Raw genomic sequence first — 16,931 nt, forward strand, 5'->3', positions numbered from 1 at the left:
TGTTTGTGTTTTATAATTTCTATTAAAACTTTTGTTTTTATTATTAAAATTATTATTATAGTTTTAATTATTAATATAAATGAATACCAAAGAAAAATAAAAAAACTTCTTTTTGTTATTTGATTTTGATTTAATTACCGCCATTTTTAAAAAACGTGAATTTGTTTACATTTAAACAAGCACAGCCTTGTTTCAAAGAGTGTTTCATGAAAAGCTTAAATGAATAGCCCTCCTCTTGGACGCACTTGTAGTTTTAAGTTGACCCCTTTGTTTGAGGACGGACATCCAACATATATGGATTTTAAAGTATTTTTCTAATTTGCATGGTACCTCTAATAAGAAACGACGTCAAAAGTAGGCAGAGGTGTACATTAACATAAATATTTCCAGGTTTATGTAAAATTATGAAATTCTCTATTTTTTAGATTTGGCATAATCATGAAACCACTTTATATTTAATAAAAACAACATTTGTAACATAAAATTATTTCACAACTATACTTTTACATACGATACATTGAAAAAACAACGGGTATCATTTACATCATACCTATCGGTATGTTAGTATTTACATACTAAAATATTAATTTAGAAGTTTCAAAGTTGTACAAAAAAATATGTATAACTTAATTTTAAATATTACCAGCCACTATACCCTCTCCAAAAACCTCCTTCTCCCCTCCCAAATCCTCTTTCCGCTCTCCCGAAACCTCCCTCCCCATTTCTTTGAAAACTTTTCTCCACACTACCGAAACCTCTTTCCCCTATTCCAAAACTTTCTTCAACTCCCCCAAAACCTCTGTCTCCTCCTCCAAAACCTCTGTCCTCTTCTCCAAAACCTCTGTCTCCACCTCCAAAACTTCTGTCTCCACCTCCAAAACTTCTGTCTCCACCTCCAAAACCTCTGTCTCCACCTCCAAAACCTCTGTCTCCAATTCCAAAACCTCTGTCTCCAACTCCAAAACTTCTGTCTCCTCCTTCAAAACCTTTTACTTCACTTCCAAAACTTCTTTTTCTCCCTCTAAAACCTCTGTCTCCCCCTCCGAAACCCCTGTTGCCTCCTCCGAAACCTCTGCTGCCTCCTACGAAACCTCTATTGCCTCCCCCAAAGCCTCTGTCTCCTCCCCCGAAACCTCTGTTGCTTCCCCCAAAACCTCCCTCTTCTCTCCTAAAACCTCCATCCACTCGCCCAAAACCTCTTCCTCGATTGCTTTGTTTCCAGTCGTTTTGTCGAGGCTCCTGATAACCTTGTTGTCTCTTATTTTGTTGAAAACGCAATGGTGGGTTACTGTTACTTGTAGTACTTTGGTCTTGAAAAATCCTAACAAAAAATAAAACGGTTTTTGTTTAAATCATATTTTTAAATAAGCATAGCCTTTCAATTTCAATCTGTCTGAAGTTAAGCAATAATGTCAACTTTTTTGTATACACCAAAAAACGAAATGCTAAAAAATGACATAATCAGAAATAATTATCAATGGTATAGTCAGAAAAATGTATTGCATCAAAATTAATTTCTTTGCCAGAATTCTTTTGTTTTATTTTTTTAAATATTTATAACATTTTTATAAAATATTCATAACATTATTATAAAATAAATAGATATATACATTATAAAATATTTAAAAAAATTATTAAAATATATTATTTAAATTATATATATTTTATATATTACGACGGAACATTATTAAATGCTCTGATTCGTTATTCGTGTTTTAGTTTAACGCCACATTATTTTACTTTGTTTTTTATGTTTTTTTTTTAAGTTGTCTTAGTGGCTTGGCTCAAGAACAAGAAGAACATGACATTGAAGCTTAAATATTTGTCCTTTTCTTTCTTTCTTGTTTTTTTTTATTTATTTATTTGTAGGTGCTTCCAGAAGTCCTTACGGTCTTATCACAGAGCATCGCGGAAGAGCATTTAACGAAGTTGCTAAAGCTGTCGAGGAAGCTAGGACCTCTGGGTTTTGAGCCAGAACTCTAACCACTGCGCCACGGCTACAGTGGTTAGAGGGGTTACACTCTTACCCAGATACTTGTCCTAAAATTGAAACCTTTAATATAATATATTATAAAGTTGACATTTAATTCCAAAGGTCTTTAAAAATCACGTTTAATGTTTACGGCGGTTAATAAACATCATATAAACATGGTAAATTAACTTGACAAAGTATCAAAACCTTTTGATTTTGTTCGAGGAAGATATTTAATTTTTAAAATTTTGCGGAAAAACATCTTAAATCAGGAAGATTCGAATAAGCTTTTTTCCTTTGAACATAACATTTTCCTAAATAATATTGTCAAAAAGAGAATACTAAAATAAATTTTACAAAACAACGCCTATACAGAAGTTGTTTTGTAGATTGTTACAATTTATACAGAAGTTGTTTTGTAGATTGTTTCAATTTATACAGTCGTTGTTTTGTAGATTGTTTTAATTTAGGAAGTAATAAGAGAGTGACAAGAAACTGAAAAATATAATTAGAAGTGGGAAAAAATAGTTTTGGAAGAAATCAAATAAGGAATTCATAACTAGTCATACATAAAACAGTATATCTTTTTGTAACTTATAGGAAATTAAGCTTTGCCTAATTAAACTTTTTGATTAATAACGTTTTAAAATGCCTTACAAAAGCAAAAATCAGGAAAATTGCTGCAAAACAGTGAGTTTTCTGTTTACAAAGATGTAAAAGAGAACTTATAACACTTATTAAAAGAGTAAGTTAACTTATTAAAAATAAATCAGGTTTTAATAATATAAATGTTTCAACAGGAGTTTTTGCCTGAGAGTTACATTCATGCAACAAACTGAAAAAATGTTTATCAATTATTAAAAAAGAGTTTATCAATTATTTAAAAAGTGTTTATCAATTATTGGTTGAGGTTGACGTCACTTCTACGATGAAAAAAGTTTTGTAAACTTTGATTTTGATACGATTCAATTGGAGCTGAACAAATTGCATCACCAGTCATTGCCACAAAAGATAGATTACCTATGGTACCATAAAACTTAGCCAGGTTACCAGTAGCAAAAAGTTTACAATCTGTTACCAAGTAACAAATTTTCATTGAAAAATCCCAAGCCTTTAAGTTTGTTTTTATATTTTAAATTGTAAAAAGTACAAATTCAAAAAAAATTAGTTTTCAAATAAAGCGACACGGTCAATGTTCAGTTCAATACTGGCCTTTAAAACACCAAATTGAGGAAATTAAGATCTAATTTGAACAACTCTTCACAGGGCTCTGATTGGTTGAGCCATATTTTGCACAAAAGTTAGCCGTAAATAAAATTAAATTCTCTGAATTCTTTACACACAGCTATTTTTGATTGTAAGAACTTGAAAGTACTAAGCAATCATGCTCTCCTCGGAAAGGAACACTAAACAAAATATTTTTAAAAATTGGAATTGATGGTAAAGGATCATTTTGAAAGCGAGTCTTTGCTTTATTTTCAAAGATCACTGAAAAAGATACAAAAGAAACAAATCTCATCCTGATTATGTATCCAAGTTTTTCAGTGCATCATCAACATCTAACAGTGGTAAAATTATTGAAAAAACCTTTTAAACATAAAATATTAAAAAATATATAATATAATGTTGGTGTTGTACAGCAGAAATTTATTTTAGTTATTCTCTCTTTTAATAATATTTTTTTAAATAAAAATTTAAGTTAAAAGAAAAAGATTTTTATTTAAAATTTGCTAATTAGAGGCTATTTGAATTAAAATCTTAAAAGTTGAATATTTCCCTCAGATAAAATTAATACATTTTGATATTTTTAGTTAATCTACCATATAATCATTCCCTCAAAGGATTTTCCCAAGAACAAATTCAAGCATTATTCCTGATTATTACAGATCATACTTTAATATAAGAAAAGATTTCACAATAACAGTTTTACTCAAGATGCACCCATAAATGGGTCAAAGAGTAGTTCTAAGGAAATCTGTATTGGAATGGGAAACTGTGAAAAGTGGAGTAAAGCAAGGACCAATTCATGGGTCTTAACTTTTTTTAATTTTCATCAATGACTTAACACAGGGTTTACATGATAAAGCTAAATTCTATGCAGATGACATAAAAGTGATAGCAAAAACAAATCAAAACGATAAAAATTTGTAACTCCCTTATTATTTATATTATCTCTCTGAAACAAACTTTGACTAAATGGATAGCAAATTTTAATAGTGATAAATGCAACATAATGCACATAAGTTATGATAAGCAAAAAAACAAATACACACTTTAATGCAATACTCTAGAATTAGGAGAAGACTTCTAGAAAAAATCTTATAGAGACACTGTTAGAAAGAGACCGAGGTGTATTTCAAATAATTCAAAATGAGAACATAATATTGAGTCTTATTTAAACAAAGTAAATAGTAAATTGGGATTATTGAAACACATTCAACTATATTGACAAAAATACAATGAAACTATTATACACATGGCTTGTGCAACCTCATTTAGAATACGCATTTCAAATATGAAATCTGTATTAAGCTAAATATATTAATCTTATTATTACTACAATTTGTAGTAATAATAAGATTAATATATTTAAAATATAAGAAATATAAATATAAGAAACCCAATTAAAGCAAAATTTAAAGAAGCCATTAAAAAGTGAAGTCACCTGTAATTAAGTATGATTAATAGTTTGTAATTAAGTATGATTAATAGTTTTATTAACTGTAATTTTATTATACTATAATTATAAAACGAATTATACTATAATTATAAAACTAATAATTATAAATTAACTATAACTTTATACACACACACACATATATATATATATATATATATATGTGTGTGTGTGTGTGTATAAAGTACACACACACACACATATATATATATATGTGTATACTTACACACACACACACACACACACACACACACACACACACACACACACACACACACACACACACACACACACACACACACACACACACATATATATATATATATATATATATATATATTTGTGTGTGTGTGCATAATAATCAATTATCAAGTTTTTTTTATTTAACACTGTTTCATCTATGAAGACTCATCAGAAATCTTTAGAGTCTTTAGAGATGAAACAGTGTAAAATCAAAAAAATTTGATAAGTGATTTTCTACTAATTTATTATTGCTCTATTTTTTTAAGAACATTTAGCATTCTGTTTTGTAGAATACATTTAAATTAATTCTATGTATAAATATTGAAAGTAACTTACGAATTTTTAGCATCAAAATTTCCAATGGCATAGTTTTCTTTTTTTTTACCATAACTTTGACTTTGTATCATGTATGAACCGGTTTCACTGCGAGATAAAACTCCAAGAAGTTTTATTATTTCATTATCTTGTGAAGACAATGTATAAATTGTTTTAGGGTCATAGGAAACTTGCGTAATTAAATTTTCAACTACATTTCGAAAAGCAATTAATAGAGCAGCTTGTTGAAAAGACATCTTTATTTCCAACCTAATAATAAAAAAATCAAATTGTAATAAATATTTTTAACGAAGAAAAAAAAAATATATATATACTAGGGGTGTTGAATATAAAAAAAAAAAAAAAAAAAAAAAAGGTGGGGGGGGGGGGGGGGTAAAAAATAAAAATTTTAAAACGTGAATACACAAGAAGACAAATTTGGGGTAAATATAAAAAAAATACGATTACAAAAAAAAATTCCAGAAATATTGACATTTACCTTTGCTCAAGTGGCAAAATACCTTGAAAAATGCCCCAAATTGTTCTTAAGCGCAAGGCTTTGCAATTGGCTTTAAGCGCAAGGTAAATCTCAATATTTTGTAAAAAAAATTTTCTTATGTGATTATAATGGTTTTAAGTTTTTTTTAGATTGCTGTGTACCCCAGTCTTTTCATAATTATTGTTTATATTAAAAAATCATTAAACAAAAAAATATTTCAGCGCAAATGCGCAAAAAAAGAATTATGTGCAAACACGCACAAAAAAAAAGAATTTTTTGTTGCATAAATTACATGAAATCTTTTTTTTATTTTAAACAACACTTATGAAAAAACCAGGATACACAACAATTTAAATAAAAAATTTGGACCATTTTTTATCTCAATATTTTGTAAAAAATTTTTACAAAATATTGAGATTCACCTTGCACTCAAAGCCAAATAATTTAAGAACAATTTGGGTATTTTTCGGGGTATTTTGCCGCTTGAGCATAAGGTAAACATCAATATTTTTGGAATTTTTTTTTGTAAATGTTTTTTTTTATATTTGCCCCAAATTTGGCTTCTTGTGTATTCCTGTTTTAAAATTTTTTTTTTTTTTGAACACCCCTAATATATACCAAATAACTTTTAAATGAAAAAAATGAGTGAATGCATCCACTTGTGTAACATTCAAGAATGCTTGATTATATTTTAGCACTTTAACAATAAACACATAAACACTTACAGTAACATTTGTATTTTCAGTTGTAATTCATGTTATTTTAAAATATAAGCAATCATTTCTGTGAAATAAAATAATCAATAATTAAAAACTTCCATAAAGTTTTCAATTATTGATTGCTATTCAATATAACTAAGCAGTTTCACAGAGCCCTAATTAATATTCTTTTGGTGAAAATTTTTTGCATCCAAAAAATGTATTTCAAGTAAACTGCACTTATAAAACTGTACACTATAAAAACTTTTTCTAATTCCTCATCCAGTGTTCCGAAACATCACTCAGCTCATCGGAAACCAAGGTAGAATTAATTTGCAGTGTTTTACAAAAGATACAAGCTTATGCTCTGTATTCAGTAGGACTCAGTCAGATATACTATGTGTTGTTCTAACTTAAAAAGTGATTTACAGAATGTGATTATAATTCTGTGAACCTGTTTCAGAACACAAATAATAAATCTGAGTATCTTTTCCAATAAAATTTGTATGCTGCTAGATAGACGGGGAAAGGTAGTGGCTAGGGATAGATGCTGCTAGATAGACGGGGAAAGGTAGTGGCTAGTGATAGATGCTGCTAGATAGACGGGGAAAGGTAGTGGCTAGGGATAAATGCTGCTAGATAGACGGGGAAATGTAGTGGCTAGGGATGGACAAACTTTAAACATTAAATTTAATGAGCATTTGTTAACTATAAAGTCATAATTTTGTTATAATAATCATTGAATTAACTCAAATAAGCATGAAATTAACTTTAAAACAAATTAAAAGAAAACATTTAGTGAAATTAATAAAATTGCATTAAAGCCTTTCCAATGAAAAAAACAACGAAAAATTTAGTTTAGGACAGAGTTGTTAGTCCTTGGCCTCGGCCTTGCCTTAAGGTCAAAAATTAATGCCTTGGCCTTGAAAATTTTGGCCTTGACTTTCCACCTTTTCTTTAAGAATTCAAAACATTTTTCATGTTTGTATTTTAAAATTTTTACTACAGTTGAATTTGTTTACAAGAGTTATTTTTGTTTACTTAAAAGCTTAAGAACTTAATTTTGCATTTTATGTCACAGTTTAAATTGCCATTTTTGACTAGCAATTTTAAAGCAATAATCAATGACACGATTGGCTAATGAGAATTTATTACATCTATATATAATAAGTCGCATGATATATCTTAACGTTTTTTATTAGCTAAAACATTTCAAAATTTAAAAAAAGATTTAAACACATGATTTTTTTATAAAATAATAACTAATATCTAATAACTAATAATAAACATATCTTTAATTAAAAGATAATGTTAGTTGTTAGCATTAAGCACAAAAATACATAAAATTAAATAAATAAAAGTTTTAATTCTTTATTTTTATGTATTTTTATTTTCAGCTTTCATATATATCTACAAGTATATTTTTTTATTGACTTCGTTGAATTGTGCACATAAACTTGTTTTATTGTCACAGCTTTTTCTACCTAAAGTTTTGGTTATAATTGACCTTGACATAAGGCCAAAATTTAAGTCTTTGGTCTTGAAAATGTTTGGGTAGGCCGTGGCCTTGAAAATCTTATACTTAACCTTGGTCTCGAAACTTTTGTCCTTAGCCTCGAAACTTTTGGCCTTGAAACTTTTGGCTTTGGTCTTGGCCTTGAAACATGTGGCCATGACCTTGCTACTTTTGGCCTTATTAACAACTCTGGTTTAGGATTAGTTTTTATATTTTTTAGAACAAAACATTTAAATAATAATTGTATTACCAAATATTTGTGTGCCTAAATATTTTATAACATAAATACTGATATTTATTTAGTTAATTTTCAGAAAAAATTAAAAAAATAAAATTACCACAAAATTTATTTAAATAATAACAGATTTTTAAAAGATTTTTTGAACAACTTGTTAAACTCTAAAAATGATGCATTACCATTTCTAAAATTACTTTGTATGTTTGATATTAATTAAATTTTATAAATTTATCAATCAATGAGTTAGCTTTAATTTGTATTTTTTACAAACCTTATATATTGTTGTTTGAAAAATTTTATAGAGTAAATAAAAGCAAAAAGAGGATAAAAAAAAATAAAGATGTAAAAAAAATTTATTTATAACTTACCATTCATCAATGTTAATTGCTTGATGACATGCTTCTGTCTTACATGGAGTAAACAAAAGATATTGAACAGGATAGATCATAGTTAAATGTTTGCAACATACAACCTGTGTACGATTCTAAAAAGAACAAACAAAAAAAAAAAGTAATATCTAAATAACAAGCAAGAACTTTTTGTGATTAAAAACTATGTAATTTGTAATAAATACCTTTTCGCCAAATATAAAAAAAGGTGACGGATAAAATGTTTTCTCATTCGAACAAACAACTGATGACTTATGAATAAGTGCATATTTTCCTTCAGTTGTTATAACCTTTCTTTTCTCCTGATGCATGCAAATATTAGGATACAGTCCTACACAGAGAACAGCAGTCACCTAAAAATTTAATTATTTTTATAACTAATATCCAAATACTTTTTGAAGTTCAAGTAGACATGCTGTTTAGACAAGCCTACTGAAAATTTTAATGCCAGTTTTGCTGGGAGTTTTAGTAACAGCACTGGTGTGAGTTAGAAAAAGTTAAAAAATCAATTATTGAAAATATCAACATACAAAAATAATAAAAGGTAAATATACAGAAACTACAGGATTACATATTTTTAATAACTTTTAGTTTTAAGGTAATTTTTGGAATGCTAAAACTATTTCACGTAAATTTATTTAATTTAAATTTACTGTCATTCAAAATTGAACATAATAATACATAACTAATAATTTATTCTTGACAAACTATTTGCAATTGACCATAATAAATCATAATTAAACACAATCATAATTTAAAGTTTACTGACAGTCAAAAACTTATTTTATGTTTTAAGGAGGATTGCAGAATCAGAGGGTAGAAGAAAAACAATTTGAATTAGAGCCCAGCCAAAAACTATAATGGAAGTATATTACATCATTGTTATTACTATCTAAAAACAGCTTGTTGTTTCAATAAATGTAATCTAAAGAGCCAAGGTATATTACACCCATTAAATATTACTGAATGCAATACACAAAAGTTAAGGATGATCACCAAAATTTAAGTCTTTTAGTTTAGATTTTGATCAAACATAATATAACATCACAACCAAATAGTCTTAACTCTTACAACCAGACAGTCTTAACCATCACAACCAGACAAATTAAATTCTCAAAACAAGACACACAGCTAATGAATAAAAAAAAATATTTCTCAATTCCAACTCTGGTTTTCAAGAAAATCATTATAAAAATTTTTTGTCATAACTACTTAGTCAATGTAAGATTTGCTTAGTTGTGTCAAATGTATGTTAATATCAAAATTATTTTAACTTATTTGATAATTTTTTAATAAAGATTAGACAATATTTCACAAAAGTTAAGCCACTACCACAAAAAAATCAATGACCTTTACCATATATCATGAAAACTCATCAGGTGAATTAGGATTATCATGATTACCCTGTTACTGGTAACATGTAAGTTTAAACAACCTGCCTCATGCCCTTTTGCCTTGTAGGATATTTGTTTTTTGGGTTGAGAGAATATATTCTGACTTAGAATACCCTTTGTCTTAGAGGCTCTTGGTTGAGTAAAGGCAAGAGACAGTGTCTCAACAAAAATGCTCATCTCTGCTAAATGTTAACTGCATCTGGATGTCTTGTTAAAGACTTCCAAAGATGATGAATGATGGATCTTTTTGATTCTACTTTTTTACTTGTGTATACTTGGTAGTGTTTATGTAATTCTTTCAGTAGTATGCTAATATGAATACAGCTCTGAAACACAGTTTAATCGTTCTGAGGCTGGGTGTTAGTGATGTTTTATAAAAACATCACTAACACCCAGCCTCAGAACCATTGTAACTGTGGTAACTCTTAGAGAAACTGATTCCAATAGCAATAAAAAAAATAAATAAAAAATAAACAAAAAATTAATTAAAATTATTTCAATCTATTCTTTAAAAATATTTCTTGGTCTAAAGAGTAACTTTTTACCAATTAAATCTTGAAAATTTGCTAGACCTACTTGCTCTTGGTGAAACTAATTTAAATTCAGCTGTTTACTATTATCCTGTTTATCTATTATGTGACTATTATCATTTGATTTGCAAAGCTTTTAATAGTCACATGCTTGACCTGGGCATATGCTTGTGTGTCAACTCACCTATTTGTTGTAAAATCAGTTTTAAATCTTTTAAATTATACTTTTTTATGTTTTTGTTTAGTCCTTCTTCACACGATCTCTTTTTTTTTTGCATTTTATTTTAAATCTCTTTCCTTAGACAGCCATCTTTTTGAAGTGGTTACTGATCAAATTTACCAATTCATTTTTTTACTATTTCTTAGCTAATATTGTTGTTATTTGTGACTTAAATACTCATCACACTAGACAGCTTGGTTCAAGTACCACTTAACTTTGCTGACTCCTAAACCCAAAAGTTTTGCTTTTCTTGATCTTATACCCATATAGTTAACATTGTGACCAGTTTTCCAGACAACACTGATCACTTACTTTCACTCCTTGATTTTTGAGTAAATCTGTCTTTTAAAGACATTTAAACTATTGCTGCTTTCAGTTGCTTAATTATTTCTCACATTGTGTAACATTGATAAATCATTAGAAAATAAGTTTTTTCTTTTGATGTACAAAATAATTTTGATATAATATACATGTTTACCAATAATATTGCTGCCATTAACTGCCAAAAAATTTAGTTTTAGAATATTGTTGATAGATAATTGATTTTGTTGTTAGCGTATAACTATCAATATTACCCTCTATATGGAGTAGCATTGACATTAATACATTATGTTATTTATGTTATTCATGTAAATGTTAATTATGTTAATTTATATTGTAAGAGGCGTAATTATCGTAGTAGTTTTGACAAACAAGAGAAAACATTTTTTATATATACAACAACAACTGACATTTAATTGTTAAAAGTTAGCTTCATTAAAAAGTTGTAATGTTGTCATGAAAATGTAATGAAATATTATTTAAAAGATTTGATAGTGCCTACTTAAAGAATGTGGTAGTGGTGTAGTTGTAGAGCACTGGCTTCATAAGCAAGAAGTTCCGAGTTTGATCCCCACCACATCCCTGTTAGTGCCACGCTTAACTTGTTTCTCTGCCCAGGGGCCTTGTTTATCAACATTAGTGTTTTGAAGTTAAAGAGTTGACAAGGGTTGTAATCATAATAAAGTAGCCTCCTCAACTGTAGTTGCCTTCTCAGTCTTGAGGGGTTGAAAAACATTTTAAAAAAAAATTATATTAATTTATGATTTAAACCTTTTTACTTAACAATGCCCAACAATTGCTAATATATTAGGCTCTACAACACAATGACTCAATATCTGATTCTAAAAAAAGTCTTGCAGAGTTTTTTTTTTGACAGAGACGCATTTTTTTGGAGTTTTATCTTTTTTTTTCTGAAACAAGACAATTTTTACATCTTAACTGTTTTTTTCTTACCAGTATTATGCAACATTATTAGGTGTGGGTTTTAACTTTATACAAAGTGTCAGTTTTAAGATCCGTTGACGTATGATGTATTGTTACATTTTTTTTACAGGTGTGCTTTGTTTGATTCTATTTTATTTAATCATGAAAGCTTCATTAGATGTAAGACATTCATAAATTTTCACTTGATTCTTCACCTATGGCATTCCTGTCAATGTTACTTCAAAAATAGCATTGCTAGTTTACAACGTGCATCTATTAGAATAATGATGCTTTCACCAATGAGATCTGATATCCAAAAAAAATTTTCTGAACTAAAAATCCTAAAACTCCATGATTTTGTAAAGTTTTACAATTGTCTTTTTGTGTATGACTTTCTCCAAAATAAACTACCAAACTCTTTTTTTTAATTTATTAAAACAAATAAAATTCATAATCATCACACCAGGAATACTGAAAATAGTAAGCTATACACTTCTTTTTTCAACACAATTAAATATGGTAAATTTTCCATAAAACAACAATGTATTTCCCAATGGAATCAGTGTATTGCTGCATAAATAAAAAAATCTAAAAAAAGTATCCCCTTGTTACAGATTATTTACTGCTCTACAGAATTTAATTTAAAAATATATTGTTGGAATGTATTCCTTTTTAATTTCTCTCTGAACTGTATACAGTGGGCCCAGAGGTGGAAATAGACAGAAAATATTTGTTTGAGAAAGTCTATAGATTTTTTAAAAATTATTTATTCAGAAAGTCAGATAAATTTGTGGATAAATCAAAAAAAAAATTATGTTTCTAGCTAATTTTTAAGTAATGATATGCAATTTTGAAGTTGACGAATTTCCAATTTTTTTGTATATCTATTAAAGTAAATTAGGTTTACATTCAAAATGAATTTACCAACATGAAAATTGATAAACCACTTATGTAGAAGTTGTTTTTAATTTGATATAGAATATATTTTTGGATAAATATATTTAAAATGTGTTAATTTTAAAATTTTTTTGTTCAAAGCTTTTGAAACTTAAATATGTAATTATATTATAAATTTATGTTGTCGTTTTTTACAAAAAATCAGATTAAATCTTTGATTTTTCCAAAAGTGCTAACTTGCATCACTGTGTCATACATTTTTAAAATATTTAACATTTCTTCTTTTCAAATATTTTAAGCGGAACTGAGGCAAGTTAGCACTTTTTTTTATTTACATGATTTAAAAAAGTTGAATAGTGATTATTATTTTGTTCTTAAAATATGTGAAAATTTTATTTTTGGTTACAAATATGAAATTTTTTTATTTTTTATTTGTTTATTTGATACGATTTTGTGTTTGTTTCAGCAGAAATAAAGTAAAATAAAAAATAAATGTAATGGAGGAAAATAAAAATGTAAAAAACATCACAGAAATAGATTTATTCACACTATTTATTAAAGCTGACAAAATTGTTAAGTCAAATTCAGTATATTACATATTCAGTCATTAAAGAAATACATCATAAAAATTTTGAATTATCAGTTAATTCACTGGAGTTTGAAAATGTGTGTGAAAAAACATTAAAACGTTATAAACATCTGAAAGAGAAACATTTCAAAAAAAATGGATATGCATTTATACTTTCACAAGCATCAAAAGATATTATCTATGAAGTAGAGGATGCTTACATAACAGAACCGTGTTTTTCAAAACAACAAAAATCTTTTACAGAACTATAACTAATAAGTTGAAAAAGGAGAGGACACAGGAACTTCTCAATTATATAAACAAAGTTATCAATAATGAGTGCCCAAAGTTGCATGTTAACCAGTTATTGGGTTACCTCTTATATAGAGTTAACACACAAAATAATAAAAGTATTGCTCATGTTGGAAATGCTACTTTTACAAACCGTATGGAAATAACAAATATCTTTAGCATAGATGAATCCATTGCTTTATCCTTACATCCATTGCTAATCCTTACATTAAGTAAAGAGCAAATAAGAAAATTAAGATTTTTTTATTTCAAAAGGCATGTATTTTCCAACAACCAATGAACTGCTTGAAGAAAGAAAAAAACTGCAATACCAATTAGTAATGTTTTGACTGGCAGAGGTATTTCTGTTCAATACAAAGAGCTTGTAAAAACTACAATTGATTCTGTTTTGAATATAATTAAAGACTATTTTATTCCAGTAGGTGACAATAAGTATCAGATATGTTTTTCGGATGGTTGTGATGGAGCAAGGCAACAAGTATTGATGAAATCAAAAGAAATGATTGAAAGCGAATCAAATATGTTTGAATATGGTCTTATTCCTCTGAAAATCCCAACTACTGATAACGCACAAGAAGAGTTAAATGCTGAAGGAATGTGTTGTCTGTTTGGCAAAAGTTATATCAATGTCAAAATTTATATTCAAGATACAATGAAGAATTTAAAGTTTCAACAACTCATCAGCGGACTAGGAGATGCAGATTGTATACTTTGAAAAAAAACAACTACTAAATGGACAGATATTAGGAGAGTTAGTGAGGGATTTCCGATCGATCATCATCAGAAACTCGGATGTGGTATGAAAAGCTAGTTGAGAAGAATCATTCCTACTAAAACTGGAGATTTTGTCACACAAAAACGACTGACTAAAAAACCACAAACCAAATCTGATCAAAAAAGCATATGTAATTTAAAACTACTTTATCAGTGTCATATAGATTATAGACTTTGGGTTACAAAAACAGGACCACTTGGTGAACCAATGCGTAATGCAAAAGACAGGATTATTACTAAAATAAAATAAAACACTGGACTGTAATTAGATATGTATTGTAACTTTGGTGAGAAGGGAGGGACATCTACAAGGCTGTAGATTTTTTTCTGAAGAACTAATTTCTACCATAAAAGATCTATGCTCTCCAATGTACAAAGATAGTATGTTACTACTAAATTCTCAAATAAGTATAATACTTTGTATAGTTTCTTGTCAGCATAAAATTAAAATGGACAAATTTTAGTAGTTATGCAATAATGCTACACTTAACATTACTACAAATATGCCATGGGCACAAATTAACCACACTCTTTGCGGAATCCTTCATCATTCAACTGAGTTAATAATTAATGAGTAAATAACTGAGTTAATTTTTATGGCCTTGGCAATTTATCGGATAGAAGCAAACAACAAAGATATTAAAAATTATTTAAAACTTCTCTCTCGTAAGATATTGCACCTAGAACAACTTACAGATGTGATGAGTCGTCTTTTAGAGAGATCGGATCCTTGTGTTTTAAACTGAACTATTCATTTGCATCCTACAAAGTTATGCCAAGATTGTGGTTCAAATTAGCATACAAGCAGATTTCATGGGTGCATGTTTTCAAAACCAAAGAGATATTTTGATGATATGTTTGAAAACCTTATTTATGATTAATTATAAAGTTATTAACATTTTTCATTATTTTAACTTCAAATATATGTTGCAAGTTCAAATCATTAGAACTCTTTCCCTATCTTATTATACTAGCATTATTTTAAATCCTAATTTGACAGAATACTTATTTTTATATATTAAACTTCTTATCAATAGAACAGTAGAAACCAGATGCCCAAATTATTTAAACTTTTCAATTTTCTTTTCTTTAAGTATATCTTATAAATTTCTTTTTTTTAATTGTCATCTAAAAAAAAAATTTACTTTTGTAAAATTTTTTACAAAATGTAAACTTAAACAACTAAAATTAAACAAACTATAAATTGGAAAGAGAAATAAAAACTTAAAAAAAAAAAAAATCTAAACAAAATTAAAAAAATCCAAATCTTAACAAATGATAAAATAAAACATAAACCAGAAAAAATAAAAGCATGAGATTAATATATGTTTTTATTTTAATTTAAAAGTGTTTCACTACAAAGAATTTAGAAAAAATCAAGTTTCAAAGTTATTTAATCAAAGCTTAATTACTTTGAAACTTAATTATTGAAAAATTTGAAAATTATTAGCTTTAAACTATTAGTTGAAACGTTTTTAAATTAATTAAGCTTGAACTATTAATTGAGACGTTTCTAAATTAAAAGATATATTAGTTTTTAAGCTTGAGTTATCTCTGGTTTTCTGGTTCTCTGGTTTACCCTTTATTTATTTCATCATTCAATAAGTTTGTTTCTCAAGTTTATGTTTTGTTTATTTTTATTTTTTGTTTTCTTTAAATTATATTGGTTTTTTCAGCATATTTATTAAAACACCCAAATTATCAATTTATGCAAAAACAGTGGCCAAGTTGTCAAAAATAAATTGTATGCGTGGTCAGGAGACACTGGTGACTTCATGCATCTCCTAAGAAGGCTTGCATTTAATAAATTTTTGCTGAACATTAACTGAATCTTTTTAACAATAAATTCAAAAATTAAAACTTACCAGATCAAGTTGATCATCAGCTCCTCTGTAATTATATTTATGCGGAAGCATACTTTCTTCAGGAAAGCCAAGTGCACACAACAACTCTTTTAGTTGTTGCTTGGCTTCTGATGTCATTCTGAGAACTTGTAAATTTAGCTCATTACTACGACAGAATCGCTCTTCAGCTGGGACACCACCAGCTCTAGAAAAAATTCAAAGGTTTTTAATAATTATAACTAATAAATATTAAACAAAAAAAGATTATTTGTTATAAATCAAATTTTTTTAAATAATATTTCAAATTGTATTTATAAAAAATTTTTTTTTAAATAATCCACAACACAAATTTTAATTCTGAATTATGATGAACACAATTTAAACTTATTTAACAATTTAAACAATTAGTACTTGGCATCCTCCCACTGCTGGTAGGCCCATAACATAGCCAAATGATCACTGTTCTTAGATCCAGCAAATTTTTTGTGAACCCATTCTACATTTTTGCTTTCAGCTAATTTTTCAAAAGGTCCAAGAAAACACATACTTGCTGCTAGGGTACACACAGCATCACCAACACTACAGTTAAAAAATTAAAAA

At 27.6% G+C, this 16,931-nt stretch overlaps 1 protein-coding gene across 2 annotated transcripts in view; it reads right to left on the reverse strand.

Moving 5' to 3' along the window:
* Positions 1-470: 470 nt before the first annotated feature.
* LOC100201558 (ATP-dependent RNA helicase A) overlaps positions 471-16,931 on the reverse strand; it is a 54,113-nt gene continuing 37,652 nt past the window's right edge. For both annotated transcript variants that reach the window (XM_065791264.1, XM_065791265.1), the window contains exons 21-26: positions 16,743-16,910; positions 16,353-16,536; positions 8,733-8,900; positions 8,527-8,642; positions 5,229-5,477; positions 471-1,321 (exon numbers count right to left, since the gene is read on the reverse strand). In XM_065791264.1, coding sequence (XP_065647336.1) covers positions 640-1,321; positions 5,229-5,477; positions 8,527-8,642; positions 8,733-8,900; positions 16,353-16,536; positions 16,743-16,910 — 1,567 coding nt within the window. In that variant the 3' untranslated portion in view covers positions 471-639. The remainder of the gene's footprint in view (positions 1,322-5,228; positions 5,478-8,526; positions 8,643-8,732; positions 8,901-16,352; positions 16,537-16,742; positions 16,911-16,931) is intronic.

The sequence above is a fragment of the Hydra vulgaris genome, chromosome 02, assembly GCF_038396675.1.
Source record: "Hydra vulgaris chromosome 02, alternate assembly HydraT2T_AEP".
Taxonomy (NCBI): Eukaryota; Metazoa; Cnidaria; class Hydrozoa; order Anthoathecata; family Hydridae; genus Hydra; species Hydra vulgaris.